Consider the following 15,483-nt stretch of genomic DNA (forward strand, 5'->3'; position numbering starts at 1 on the left):
AAAATCTATTTGCTCCTGAGAGCTAAGGGAAATTTGATGGTATAAGAATTGATTTGAATTGACTTTATTTCTTTCATCCTTCACATACATGAGGAGTAAAAATCTTTATGTTATGTCTCCATCTAAATGTGTAATGTGCAATCATCGCACACAAAATGCTGGTGGAACACAGCAGGCCAGGCAGCATCTATAGGGGGAAGCACTGTCGACGTTTCGGGCCGAGACCCTTCGTCAGGACTAACTGAAAGAAAGATAGCAAGAGATTTGAAGGTAGGAGGGGGAGGGGAAAATGCGAAATGATAGGAGAAGACCGGAGGGGGTGGGGTGAAGCTGAGAGTCAGAAAGGTGATTGGCAAAAGGGATACAGAGCTAGAGAAGGGAAAGGATCATGGGATGGGAGGCCTAGGGAGAAAGAAAGAGGGAGGGGAGCACCAGAGAACAGGCAGAGTGATGGGCAGAGAGAGAAAGAAAAAAAGTGGAGGGGGAGAAAAACTAAATATATCAGGCATGGGGTAAGAAGGGGAGGAGGGGCATTAACGGAAGTTAGAGAAGTCAATGTTCATGCCATCAGGTTGGAGGCTACCCAGCCGGTATATAAGGTGTTGTTCCTCCAACCTGAGTGTGGCTTCATCTTGACAGTAGAGGAGGCCATGGATAGACATATCAGAATGGGAATGGGTCATGGAATTAAAATGTGTGGCCACTGTCTCTCCCAGTTGGAGAGACACTCTGGAACAACACCTTATATACCTTATATAACTTATCTTACTTCCGTTAATGCCCCTCCTCCCCTTCTTACCCCATCCCTGATATATTTAGTTTTTTCTCCCCCTCCCCCTTTTTTTTTCTTTCTCTCTCTGCCCATCACTCCATCTCCCTCTGGTGCTCCCCTCCTCCTTTCTTTCTCCCTAGGCCTCCCGTCCCATGATCCTTTCCCTTCTCTAGCTCTGTATCCCTTTTGCCAATCACCTTTCCAGCTCTTAGCTTCATCCTACCCCCTCCGGTCTTCTCCTATCATTTCGCATTTTCCCCTCCCCCTCCTACTTTCAAATCTCTTACTATCTTTCTTTCAGTTAGTCCTGACGAAGGGTCTCGGCCCGAAACGTTGACAGTGCTTCTCCTTATAGATGCTGCCTGGCCTGCTGTGTTCCACCGGCATTTTGTGTGTGTTGCTTGAATTTCCAGCATCTGCAGATTTCCTCGTGAATGTGTAATCATGGTAATTTATAATAATTTATAATAAATAGAACAGTCAATGGAATACACAGTACACTCAAATCAGCGCGAATTCATCAGTCTGATGGCCTGGTGGAAGAAGCTGTCCTGGAGCCTATTGGTCCTGGCTTTTATGCTGTGGTACCATTACCCGGAATGCTAGCACCTGGAATAGATGGTGGCTGGGGTGACTCGGGTCCCCAATGACCCTCCAGGCCCTTGTTACACATCTGTCCTTGTAAATGTCCTGAGTCATGGGAAGTTCGCAACGACAGATATGCTGGGCTGTCTGCATCACTCTCTGCAGAGTCCTGCGATGGAAAGAGGTACAGTTCCCATACCAAGTAGAGATGCAGCCAGTCAGGATGCTCTCAATTGTACCCCTGTAGAAAGCTCTTAGAAACATAGTAACATAGAAAACCTACAGCACAACACAGGCCCTTCGGCCCACAAAGTTGTGCCGAACATGTCCCAACCTTAGAAATTACTGGGCTTACCCATAGCTCTCTATTTTTCTAAGCTCCTTGTACCTATCCAAAAGTCTCTTAAAAGACCCTAAAAGATCACCGTTACTGCAACCCATTCACGCACTCACCATTCTCTGAGTAAAAAACTTAACCCTGACTTCTCTGTACCTCTGTACCTTGGGGGTCCATACCAAACTTCCTCAACCGTCTGAGGTGAAAGAGGCACTGTTGTGCCTTTTTCATCACACAGCTGGTGTGTACAGACCACATGAGATCCTCGGTGATGTGGAAGCCGAGGAACTTATAGCTGTTTACTTCCTCAACCACAGATCCATTGATGTCAATAGGGGTTAGTCCATCTCCATTCCTCCTGTAATCCACAACCAGCTTCTTTGTTTCTGCAACATTGAAGGAGAGGTTGTTTTCTTGACACCACTGTGTTAGATGACTTCTTCCCTGTAGGCCTCCTCATTATTGTTCGAGATAAGGCCAATCAATGTAGTGTAGTACAATGTAGTCAGCAAATTTGATTAGCAGATTGGAGCTGTGGGTGCCGATAGAGTCATGGGTATGCATAGAGTAAAGGAGGGGACTCAGTATGAGGCCCTGAAGGGTTCCTGTGTTGAGAGTCAGAGGGTTGGAGGTGAGGGAGCTCACTCTTACATCCTGTAGGTGATCTGACAGGAAGTCCAGGATCCAGCTGAACAAGGCAGGGTCAAGGCCAAGGTCTCCGAGTTTCTTGTCGACCCTGGATGGAACTATGGTGTTGAATGCTGAACTGTAGTTCAAGGACAGCATTCTTGCATAAGCATTCTTCTTCTCCAGATGTGTAAGGACAGTATTTACAGCAGTGGCTATTGCATCATCTGTCAATCGGTTGTGTCAGTCAGCGAACTGTAGCGGGTCCAATTTGCAAGCTGCAGATGCAATCCTTGACTAGCCTCTTAAAGCATTTGTTTATTATTGAGGTGAGTGCTACAGGACGCCAGTCATTCAGGCATGTTACCATTGTCTTTTTTGGTACAGGGACAATGGTGGATAATTTCAAGCAGGAGGGCCATAAGATATAGGAGCAGAATTAGGCCATATGGCCCATTGAGTCTGCTCTGCCATTTTATTATGACTGATCCATTTTCCCTCTCCAATCTTCTGCCCTCCCCCCACCACCCCATCTCTTCATACCCTGACCAATCAAGAATCTACCAACCTCTGCCTTAAATATACATAAAGAATTAGCCTCCACAGCTGCCCGTGGTGAAGAATTAAACAGATTCACCACACTCTAGCTAAAGAAATTCCTCCTCATCTCTGTTCTAAAAGGATACCCCTCTAGTCTGAGGTTTTGTCTTCTGGTTTTAGACTCTCCCACCATAGGAAACATCCTCTCCACATCCACTCTATCAAGGCCTTTCACTATTTGATAGGTTTCAATTAGGTCATCCCTCATTCTTTTAAATTCTAGTGAATACAGGCCCAGAGCCATCAAACACTCTTCACATGACAAACCATTCAATCCTGGAATCATTTTTGTGAACCTCCTTTGGTTCAGCACGTCCTTACTAAGCTGCTCACATACTCCAAGTGAAACCTCACCAGTGATTTATAAAGTCTCAACATTACATCCCTGCTTTTGTATTCTAGTCCTCTTGAAATGAATGCTAACATTGTATTTGCATTCCTTACCACAGACTCAACCTGTAAATTAACCTTCAAGGAATCCTGCACAAGGACTCCCAGATCCCTTGCCCCTCAGATTTTTGTATTTTCTCTCCATTTAGAAACTAGACAATCTTTTCATTTCTTCTCCCAAAGTACATGATGGTAGATTTCCTGACACTGTATCTCACTTTGTTGAGCAGAGAAGGTGCATCAGTGATTCCCACATGTAGCACTATCAATTGTGGCATGAATATCTGGAAGACTTCTGGCACAGCTTAGATAATAATTCAGAAATGATCATATGTATCCAGGTTTATAGCTAAGCTTCAAGCTAATCCTTTCACTATTAACTGGAACTTACCACTGTAAAGAACAATGAAGGAGTAACATAGGTCACACACTTACACCCAAGAAGATTTTGATTGACTTAGAGCATGTTGTCCCAGTGGTACCGCAAGGGATGTTTTCTGTGATTATCCTGAAAGTTCCATTGTTAGAATTGTTTCCACAATAATCCTGAAACAATCATTGAATAAAGTCAGAATTAAAGGCTATCCACAGATATAGACACAAAACAAATATAGGCACAAAAATTGTGTACATGGTACATTATTTTGTCTTTAAAGGTTAGATTTTGTCCAAAAAGGTTTGAAATTTGGAGCATTCAAGCAAATTATACACAGACTTTATCATCAGCTCCTCACATTATATACTGGATTTCACATATATCTCTATTAAAATAATTACTTTGTTATAATTATTTTATTTAGCAATACAGCATGGCCATTCTCACCCTTTTAGCCACACCACCCCAGCAACTGCACAACCCTGACTAATTCTAACCTAATCATGGGATAATTTACAATGAACAATTAATCTACCTGGTACAACCTTGAAGAAAGCTGGAGCACCGGGGAAAACACAAACATTCCACAGAGAGGAAGTTCAGACTCCTTATAGAATGGCACTGGAATTAAATTCCCATCTCTGGAACACCCTGAGCTGTAACAGTGTCAGGCTAACTACTACCCTACCACAGCATGGCTACTATGACAGAGTAGTTACAGTATAACTACTTATAATAATGAAAGACGTATTTGTCAAATGATACCTGTGCAACCACATATTCACAATCTCCATTAAAAGTGTAGCGATGCCCATCAAAAGTGATGTAATTCCCATCTCCATAGATCATGCACGTTCCATGGCACTCTTGCTTTGTGCAGCTCCATGATCTGTTGCTACATTGGCTGAAAAAAATCAAACAGGATTTTTACTGACCAGAAGGTATTAGCTCTGAGCTTCCTCATTTGCTTTACATGGATTACCTCCGCAGAAAAAACAAAAGTATGTTCTACACACCATGAGTTGCAGTCCACTTCCAAGATTTCACCAGGCTTGTAACTGCGGCTATTGTGTGTACAGGGACACTCACTTATGGGAATACAGCCACCATTTCCATCAGAGATCAATCCTTGAGGACAGACACACCCAGAGACACAATCCATGAGATACTGCAGAAACAATTTTTTAAAAATTGAATTTAGAATCTGATCTCCATACTTGATTCTCCATTCTCAGTTCTTTGTTAACAACCTGTCAATAGAGCTGATATTGTATTTAACTAAGCTAAAAGAAGTCGATTTTTTTTACTTAGAGTGTGGTGAGTGCTTGGAATGGGCTGCCAGCGACGGTGGTGGAGGTGAATACAATAGGGTCTTTTAAGAGACAGGTACATGGAGCTCAGAAAAATAGAGGGTTATGGGTAACTCTAGGTAATTTCTAAGGTAAGCACATGTTCAGCACAGCTTTGTAGGCCGAAGTGCCTATTGATTTTCTATGTTTCTAATCCCCCCCTATGGTTTTCAGGTTTATTAGGCTTACTAGAACTCACAGGTTTAAGAATTTATTAGTGACTGAGACAAAATGGTGATGGAGTTTAATTCAGTTATATATGAGGAGTTGCATTTTGGGAAGACTAATGAAGCTCAGGCTTTCATATTATTCTGGGAAGTGATGAGGAACAAAGAGACCCAGGAGCACAAGTACATAGTTCCCTGGAAATGTCATCATAGGTATACAGGATGGTAAAGAAGAGTTTTGGCATCCTGGCCTTCATTAGTAAGGTCACTGAATACAGAAGTTCGGATGTTATGTTGCAGTTGTGCAAGATGTTGGTGAGGCCACATGTGGAATATTGCATTCAATTTTGGTCACACTGCTCTTGGAAAGAAGTTATTAAATTGTAAAGAGTGCAGAAGAAATTCACAAATTCACATGTCTTGAGAGACTGAATTATGACAAATGGTTCAACCAGTTGGGAATATTTTCCATCGGAGTATAGAATGAGGAGTGATGTTGTAGTGGTGTATAAAATAGAGAGAGAAATATAGGGGCAATGTGCATAGACTTTTTCCCAGGGTTGGGGAATCAGAAATTAGAAAGTATAGGTTCATGAGGCAGAAGAGATTTAACAGGAACATGGGGGGTAACTTTTTCATCCAGAGTGAAGTAGTTCAGCTAAGTGCATTAGCATTTAAAAGATGTTTGGACAAGTACATGTATAGGAAAGATCTGGAAGGATATGGGCCAAATCAAATTAGCTTTGATGGGAATCTTGGTTGGCATGGACCAGTTCAGTCAAGGCGCATATTCTGATGTTGAAAAACTAAAGAGAGTGTAATATTAGATCTCCTATTAGGGAATGAGACAGAACAGGTAAGAGAAGTTTGTGTAGGGGAACTCTCTGAAACTAGTGATCATGATCTACTAGTTTCAAGATAATTATGGAGAATGCTAGATTGGTCCTTGGGTTGAAATTCTAAATTGGAGAAAGGCTAATTTTGACGTATCAGAAAAGATCTGGTAAATGTGGATAGGGCTGTTTTCTGGCAAATATGTTCTTGGTAAGTTGAAGGTCTTCAAAAGTAAAATGTTGAGGATACAGAGTTTCTATCTTCCTGTCAGAATTAAAAGGCAAGGGTAACAGATTTAGAGAACCTTGCTTTTTGAGACACATTGAGGCCCTGTTTAAGAGGAGGAGGTGGTGCATAAAAGGTATAGATAGGAAGGAACAAATGAGGTATTGAGGCATATGAGAAATACAGATTACACTTAAGAAGATCAGGACAGCTTAATGAGGGTGTGAGGTTGCTCTAGAATTCCAAAGGTTTCGACAGATATATTCAGAGCAAAAGGATGGGAAAGGACAAAATAGGTCCTCTTGAAGATCTGAGTAGTTGTCTGTGTCTGGGCTGAAAGAGATGGGGATATCTTAAGTGGATTTTTTGCATCTGTATTTACTTGAGAAACAGACACAAATCTATACAAATAAGGAAAAGCAGCAGTAGGGCTGGGCCCTGGCAAAGTGTTCCCTTGGATCTGTGAAGCTAGTTGACTCTGTGGTTAAGAAAGCATACAGTGTATTGGCCTTCATCAATTGTGGAATTGAATTTAGGAGCTGAGAGGTAATTTTGCGGCTACATAGGACCCTGGTCAGACCCCACTTGGAGTACTGTGCTCATTTCTGGTCACCTCACTACAGGAAGGATGTGGAAACCACAGAAAGGGTGCAGAGGAGATTTACGAGGATGTTGCCTGGATTGGGGAGCATGCCTTATGAGAACAGGTGGAGTGAACTCAGCCTTTTCTCCTTGGAGCGACGGAGGATGAGAGGTGATCTGATAGAGGTGTATAAGATGATGAGAGGCATTGATCGTGTGGATAGTCAGAGGCTTTTTCCCAGGGCTGAAATGGTTGCCACAAGAGGACGCGGGTTTAAGGTGCTGAGGAGCAGGTACAGGGGAGATGTCAGGGGTAGGTTTTTCATGCAGAGAATGGTGAGTGCGTGGAATGGTCTGCCGGCAACGGTGGTGGAGGCGGATACGATAGGGTCTTTTAAGAGACTTTTGGATAGGTACATGTAGCTTAGAAAAATAGAGGGCTTTGGGTAAGGCTAGTAATTTCTAAGGTAGTGACATGTTCGGCACAACTTTGTGGGCCTAAGGGCCTGCACTGTGCTGTAGATTTTTTATATTTCTATGTTTACTGAAATAGCAGGGGCCCTAGCAGATATATTTAAAATGTATTTAGCTATGGGTGAGGTGCCGGAGGCCTAGAGGTTGGCTAATGTTGTTCCATTATTTAAGAAAGGCTCTAAGAATAAGTAGGGAAATTATAGGCAGGTGGGCCTGACATCAGCAGTGGGCAGGTTATTAGAAGGTATTCTAAGAAATCAGATATATACAATTGTTCCTAGGTATCCGCAGGGGATTGGATACCAAAATCTGCGGATGCTCAGGTCCCTTATATTTGCATATAACCTACGCACATCCTCCTGACTACTTTAAATCATCTCGAGATTACTTATAACACCTAATACAATGTAAATGCTATGTAAATAGTTGTTAAACTGTATTGTTTAGGGAATAATAACCAGAGAGACCATTTTTGATATTGTAGGGGTAGCACTAACACTTCCATGAATTTCAGCTTCTTTCTGCTTTATTGCGCAAATGCTCGATTCGTTCTTACGGCCCACTTTGGCAAGCAACATACCACTTTTCAAAAGATCTAAGATTATTATTTTCTCAGCTAGAGATAGCACTTTACGCTTCCTCTTAGCCTTTGAGGAATTGCTTTGACCACTTAATTGCCTTTTAGAAGCCATTTTTTCGCAGAAACAAAGGGTGCACACAACACAAGTAGTGAACGAACAAGACATGAGGTGAACAGTACTCAAACAGCAAGTGCTGGAGAGAGACTGAGGATCTGTGAAATGGCGGGAGGCTACAGCAGGGTATGCCTACATATCTCTTCATTCGCGTGGATTAAGCGTAGTGCTCGACGCATGGCAAGTTCAAGTTTTGCATTTGGAACTTCCTGGAACTTTTTTTTCCGAATATTTCCGATCTGTGAACCCATGGATATGGAGGGCCGACTGTATAGGTTTCTAGATAGACTGGACTGAATAGGGATAGTTTACTTGGGTTTGTGCATGATAGGTTATATCTAACCAATCTTACACAGATTTTTCAGGCAGTTACCAGGAAAGCTGATGAAGGTAAGACAGTGGAGACAGGGACTTTATCAAGGCCTTTGACAAAGCCTCACATGGGAGGCTGACCAAGAAGGTTCAGTTGCTTGGCATTCAAGATGAGGTAGTAAACTGGCTTTGCAGAAGAAGCCAGAGGGTTGTAGTAGATGGTTGCCTCTCTGACTGGAGGCCAGTGACTAGTGGTGTGCCACAGTGATCGGTGCTGGGTAAGATGTTTGTCATTTGTATCAACAACCTGGATGATAATGTGGCAAACTGGATCAGCAAATTCACAGATGATACGAAGATTGAGTGGACAGCAAGGAAGACCATCAGAGCTTGCAATGAGATCTGGCCCAGCTGGAAAGTTGGCAGATAGAATTTAATGCAGACAAGTGTATGAGGTGTCGCATTTTGAGAGGGTTAGAACTAAGATGGTGAGTAGTCGGGTATTGAAGAGTGCAGTATAACAAAAGGATCTGGGAATACAGATCCATAATTCCTTCAAAGTGGCATCACAGGCAGCTAGGGATATTTGGCTTCATAATTAAGTCATATTGAGTACAGGAGATGGGCCGCAATGTTGAAATTGTGCAAGATGTTGGTGAGCCCTAACTTGGAGTATTGTGTGCAGCACTCGTCAGCTACCTGCAGGAAAGACATCAATAAGCTTGAAAGAATGCAGAGGTAATGTACAAGGATGTTGCCAAGACTTCAGGATGCCAGTTGTAGGAAAGGGTTGAATAGGGTGGGGCTAGAGCATAGGAAAATGAGGAGAAATTTGATAGATGTTTACACAATTATGAAGTGTTTAGATAGAGGACTTCAAACAGGTTTTTTTCCCACAGAAGTTAATAAAAATAGAACTAGAGGTCATGGGTTAAGGGTCAAAAGTGAAATGTTTAAGGTGAAACATAGAAACATAGAAAACCTACAGCACAACACAGACCCTTCGGCCCACAGTGCTGTGCTGAATGTGTACTTACTTTAGAAATTACCTAGCGTTACCCATAGCCTTCTATTTTCCTAAGCTCCATGTATCTATGCAGGAGTCTCTTAAAAGACCCTATTGTATTCACCTGCACCACCGTCACTGGCAGCCCATTCCATGCACTCACTGCTCTCTGCATAAAAAACTTAGGAAAAAGTCTCTGACTATCCACACGATAAACAATAGGGAGAACTTCTTCACTCAGAATAGTGAGACTGTGGAACGAGTTGCCAGCGGAAGTGATGAATAGGGGTTTTATTTCAGCATTTAAGTGCAATTTGGATATGTGAATGGGTGGCAGTAGTACAGCGAGCAATGGTCTGGGTGGAGATCGTTGGGATGAGGCAGATTAATAGGTCAGCACAGCATAGATGGGCTGAAGGGCCTGTTTCTGTGCTGTGGTATTCTATATCTCTACGAATCTTTGAGACCCAAGAAGCGCAACATTGTAAATGACAAAAGACCTCCCTAACATTTAGCATAGACATGGACAAGGACAAAGGAAGATGGTATGGGAAACACTTAATTGGAAGAAATGATGAAAGTATTACTTAGTCAGGAACTTAAGGGTGCAGATATTTTCAGGAAAATGCAGAGTGGAAACATGGAGGCTGTTTAGGGAGCCCTTGCACGGGGTTCTGGAAAGCCTTGTCCCATTGAGACAGAGAAAGGAAGGTAAGGTGATGGATACATGGCTGACAAGAGAGCTGGAATATCTCATCAAGAGAAAGAAGAAAGCATATTTAAGGTATAGGAAGCAAAAATCAGGCAGGGCTCTTGAGAGTTGTTAGGTAGCCAGAAAGGAACTTAAGTAGGGAATTAGGAGAACTGGAAGGGGATAAATGAATGGCTTGGAGAGTAACCCCAAAGCATTTTAAACATACATGAAGAATGGGAGGATGACAAGAGTGGGAAAAGGACTGCTCTGGGATGAAAAGGGTGTTTACCAGTGAAAGGGACCTTGAGAAATGTGTGGATAGCATAGAACATGTTAATGTACTGGAGCAAATTAAGGTTAAGAAAGATGCAGCATTGGAGCTTTTGAAAAACATTAGGATTTACCCAAAGAGATCACTGAGGTGTTGACAATGATCTTTGCAGCATCACTTGCCAGAAGAGCAGTATCTGAGGATTGGAGGGATTGGAGGATGACAAATATTGTAACTTTGTTCCATAAGGGTATTAGTTATATTTCTGAGAATTATAGACAATTGACTCTTACTTCAGGTGTAAGCACTGAAGAGTATTCCTTAGGATAGGATTTACAAGTATTTGCAGAAGCATTAGGGACAGTCAACAAGGCTTTGTGTGGGATGTGTGATGCCAATACTGTTTTATTTCTATCAAGCACATTATAGCACTCTGCCGTGTGACATTATACTGGCACTTACACACTCCATGTCCAAGGTTTGACAACTCTTCTGGCATTCTGTGCCAGTGCTGCCAGCTGAAGCATTATTGCAGTCAAAGTAAATCATGGGAGCCACACATTCTGCAAAGCAAAGACAAACATCAATCTATGAATACTGAGAAAAAAATGGAGAAAGATAGCACAGCAGCATGTTGCAGATGGTTCACAAAACAACTTGATGTTCTTTATCTTCTAGATAAATATCTTGTGAACTGCAATTGCTGCAGGTTGCAGCCTATAATTTCCCTTTTAAGGATGTACTTTTACGCCCACTAAATGATCTGGGACTTTTGCGATCACCTGGGGAATATGGTGAACTAGGATCTTGATAGTGCAGGTATGGTAAGATCGACCATCACTTGGGGTGGAGCTACGTTAAAGATGATGGTAGATTACCAACCAGTGGTCGGCTCCACTACTCCACACTGATTAAAACATCAGACAAGATTAAAATCACTACAGCTGTGGACTCACTTTCGGGGACTCTGTGATTGTGGTCTCAACCAATGGCACAAATCACAGCTCTGAACTGGCTCTGTGGCTGTGGGCTCACTTTCAGGGACTCTGCAGTTAACTTCCTGTGTGTTACTTGTTTCCTTTTTTATTATTTGCACCATTTGTTCTTTATTTCACACATTGATTGTTTGATGATCTTGGTCGTGTGGTTTTTTTGAAGGGGTTCTCTTGTGTCTCTGTTTACTAGCTGCCTGCAAGAAGACGAATCTCAAGGATATATACTTTGACAATAAATGTACCTTGAACTAATATTTCTCTTTGCAAAGTTACTCTTTTTCAATACATTACCTTGGGAAGTTAAATCTTTTCCAATACATTCAAGTTTTCCCATATTGCAGGTGCTACAATGTAAGAACAAGATTTATTTATTTAGAGATACAGTACAGTACAGGCTCTTCTGGTCCAACAAGCCCACACCACCCAATTACATCCATGTGACAAATCAATCTATTCATCTGTACATCTTTGGAATATGGGGAGGAAACCAAAACCCCTGGAAGAATCCCATGGAAAAACACTCCTTAACAGTGTTGGAATTGGACCCTGATTGCTGACACCGCACTACACTAAACTCTACATTGCTGTGTTGCCCTGAATTCAGAACTCTCAGAATTCAGATATGTCATTGATAGGAGATGTTCAGACTGGAGCACAGAGTTCTAAGGGAACTGAGAGAGTGGTGAACCTGTGAAAATCCCTACTCAGACACTGGATCAATTGATGTACTTAAAATAGAGTGAATAAAATATTGGTAGAATGTGGAAGAGAAGGATATGGAGAACACTAACACAATTTTCCAAATGTGACCCCATGAACTGGAACGTAACATTCCAATTTCTGTACTCAGTATCCTGACAAGTGTTCCAGAAGTCCATCTGTGACACCATTTCCAGGGAACCAGTTAACTGTACTCTATTCTACAACATTCCCCAGGGCCCTATCATTCACTGTGAAAGGCTTACCCTCATTTGTCTTCACAAAATGCAGCGCTTCTCACTTATCCCAATTTAAGTCTATTTGCCATTCCTCAAACCACTTACTCAAAAAAAGCGTAAGACCATAAGAGATAGGAGCAGAATTAGGCCATTTGGTCCATCAAATCAACTCCACCATTTCATCACAAACAAAAGAAAATCTGCAAACTCTGGATACCCAAGCAACACACACAAAATGCTGGAAAAGAGTTATGGCAGCATTATGGAAAAGAGTACAGTTAACATTTCAGCTGAGACCCTTCAGCAATGCTGACAGTACTCTTTTCCATGGATCCCGCCTGAGTTCCATAGGGTTCCTCCAGCATTTTGTGTTTGTTGCTATCATTTCATCAAGGCTGATCTATTTTCCCTCTCATCCCCATTCTCTTGCCTTCACCCCATAACCTTTCAAGCCCTGACAATCAAGAACCTAACAACATAAATCTTCAATTTAACCAGTGACCTAACTTTCACAGCTGCCTGTGAAAACGAATTCCACAGATTCACCACCCTCTGTCTAAATAAATTCCTCCTTATCTCCATTCTAAATAGACATATTTCTATTCTGATGCTGTTCGCTCTGGTCCTACGTTCCCCTACTATGGGAAACATTTCTTCACATCCAATCCATTGAGGCCTTTCAACATTCAATACAATTCAATGAGATCCCTGCTCATTCTTCTAAAATTCTATTTCTTTGAGTGATTACAGGCCTTCAATCACTGGTCATACAATAAACCTTTTTAAAATTTTTTTGAACCTCCTCTGAATGCACTCCAATATTAGCACATCCTTTAAGGGATAAGAGACCCAAAAATGCTCACAATACTCCAATTGAGGCCTCATCAGTGCCTTATAAAGCTTCTGCATTATATTCTTGCTGTTCCATTCTACTCCTCTTGAAATGAATGCTAACATTGCATTAGCTTTCCTCACCACTGACTGAATCTATAAGTTAACCTTTCGTGAATCCTGCACGAGGACTCCCAAATCCCTTTGCACCTCAGATTTTTGAAAGTTTTGCCTGTTTAAAAAAATAGTCTGCGCTTTTTTCCCTTCTACTGAAGTAAATGACCATGCACTTCCCAACACTGTATTCCATTTGACTCCTCTTTACTTATTTTCCTAAAGCATCCTTCTGTTTCCTCAACACTACCTCCACTTCTTGGTATCAAATTCAGATCTGGCCCCAAAGCTGTCAATTCTGTCATCCAAATCATGTAAAAATAAGTACTCCAACACTGATTGTATTTCCTGATTGCTAACACTGACCTAGCTCAAGATATCACTGTAATTACTGAAACCATCCTCACTCTTGACAACACCATGTAATTTTTAACGTTATCTGCACACATAATAACCATGCATTGTATGTGTTTATTCAAATCAATGACAAATAACAATGGGTTTAGCACTAAGTCCTGGGTAAGACATGGCCCTCCAATCCAAAAAACAATTTTCCACAATCACTCTCTTCTTCCTTCCATCAGGCCAACTATATAGGCAATTCACTAGCTCTCTAAGTTTCCTTAATAGCGCTGTATGCAGAACCTTATCAAAGATTTTACTGAAGTCCATATTGTTTCTATACTTCTGCCCTCTTTGACTTTCTTCAAAAAACTCAAATTTGAAAGACATGATCTCTCACATACAAAGCCTTGCTGCCTATCCTTAATCAGCCTGTCTTTCCAGACTCTTGTACATTTTATCCCTCAGTGTTCCCTCTTGCAACTTACTTGCTACTAAAGATGTTCAGCTTATGTATTTATTTATTCCAACTATATGCTTTATTTAGGTGATGTTCATAAATGGGAGCTAGGCTTCAGTTTTTAATGTAAATGGCAAGCAATAATCAGTTTGAAGTTGAACGGATAGTTTTGCAAATAGAAACACTGTCTATGGAAAGCAGGATGTTGGACTACAGCATGGGCTTTTCAACAGGTGCATTATAAGACAATGGCTATGGTAATTGGGCTTATTTCAAAACAGACAGCACTGGATAAGATCTTAAGATTCAAGGAAGCCTGCAGACCAGAAAGACAATATCACTTAGTATATCAAATGGGTGATATGTTAGTAAGTTGGAAGGTCTGTATACTTGTGGAGTCAGCTTCACAGCATTAATTGTGGATACCTGGGATTTCTGTCTCCAAGAAGCCTGTAGACCACTTGTACAAAAAGGGTGAAGTCACTCAAATGGCAAAGAAACAGTATAAATGTAGAGAGCAGTCGAGGCTTTTTAAGAATGATTAAAGACTATCAACAAGAATGACTGAAACACAGAATGAACTAGAATCCATTCTGCTGGTTTCGATTTCTTCAATAGATGGCTCATTCGTCTGTATCATTGGTCTGTCTCTTTAACTTATAGTAATTGTACCTGTGTTTTTGAAATCTTTTGTATGTTAGAAATAGTTTGTAATTTGTAAGATTTTTTATAAGATAGAAATCCTCTGTGAGTTTTAATGTGTTTAAAGTGAGTTTAATGTGATTGCTATCTCCTTGGGGTGAGGGGTTTAGATGGGGTGGAGTTTATTAGGTGTGTTCAGGAAGGTTTCTTGACACAATATGTAGATAAGCCTACAAGAGGAGAGGCTGTACTTAATTTGGTATTGGGAAATGAACCTGGTCAGGTGTCAGGTCTCTCAGTGGAAGAGCATTTTGAAGATAGTGATCACAATTCTATCTCCTTTATTTATCATAGCATTGGAGAGAAATAAGGAACCATTTAATTGGAATAAGGGGAAATATGAGGCTATCAGGCAGGAACTTGAAAGCACAAATTGGAAACAGATGCTCTCAGGGAAACGTACTGAAGAAATGTGGCAAATGTTCATGGGGTATTTGTGTGGAGTTCTACTCGTATACTTTGCAATGAGACAAGGATAGGATAGTAGGGTACAGAAACAGTGGTGTACAAAGGCCGTTGTAAATCTAGACAAGAAGAAAAGAAGAGCTTACGAAATGTTCAAAAAACTAGGTAATGATAAGAATCTAGAAGATTATAAGGCTAACAGGAAGGAGCTTAAGAATGAAATTAGGAGAGCCAGAAGGAACCATGAGAAGGCCTTGGCGGACAGGATTAAAGAAAACCCAAAGGCATTCTACAAGTATGTGAAGAGCAAGAGGATAAGATGTGAAAGAACAGGACGAATTAAGTATGACAGCAGAAAAGTGTGTACGGAACCAGAGAAGATGGCAGAGGTACATAATGA

General features: G+C 41.3%; 1 protein-coding gene across 1 annotated transcript in view; it reads right to left on the bottom strand.

Annotated features, from left to right (window-relative positions):
- LOC132397522 (mucin-5AC-like) overlaps positions 1-15,483 on the bottom strand; it is a 98,386-nt gene that overhangs the window by 28,752 nt on the left and 54,151 nt on the right. The window contains exons 17-21 of the mRNA XM_059976353.1: positions 11,583-11,635; positions 10,759-10,859; positions 4,704-4,855; positions 4,453-4,591; positions 3,747-3,857 (exon numbers count right to left, since the gene is read on the bottom strand). Of these exons, the coding sequence (XP_059832336.1) occupies positions 3,747-3,857; positions 4,453-4,591; positions 4,704-4,855; positions 10,759-10,859; positions 11,583-11,635 (556 nt within the window). The remainder of the gene's footprint in view (positions 1-3,746; positions 3,858-4,452; positions 4,592-4,703; positions 4,856-10,758; positions 10,860-11,582; positions 11,636-15,483) is intronic.

Source organism: Hypanus sabinus, chromosome 7 (assembly GCF_030144855.1).
Source record: "Hypanus sabinus isolate sHypSab1 chromosome 7, sHypSab1.hap1, whole genome shotgun sequence".
Classification (NCBI taxonomy): domain Eukaryota; kingdom Metazoa; phylum Chordata; class Chondrichthyes; order Myliobatiformes; family Dasyatidae; genus Hypanus; species Hypanus sabinus.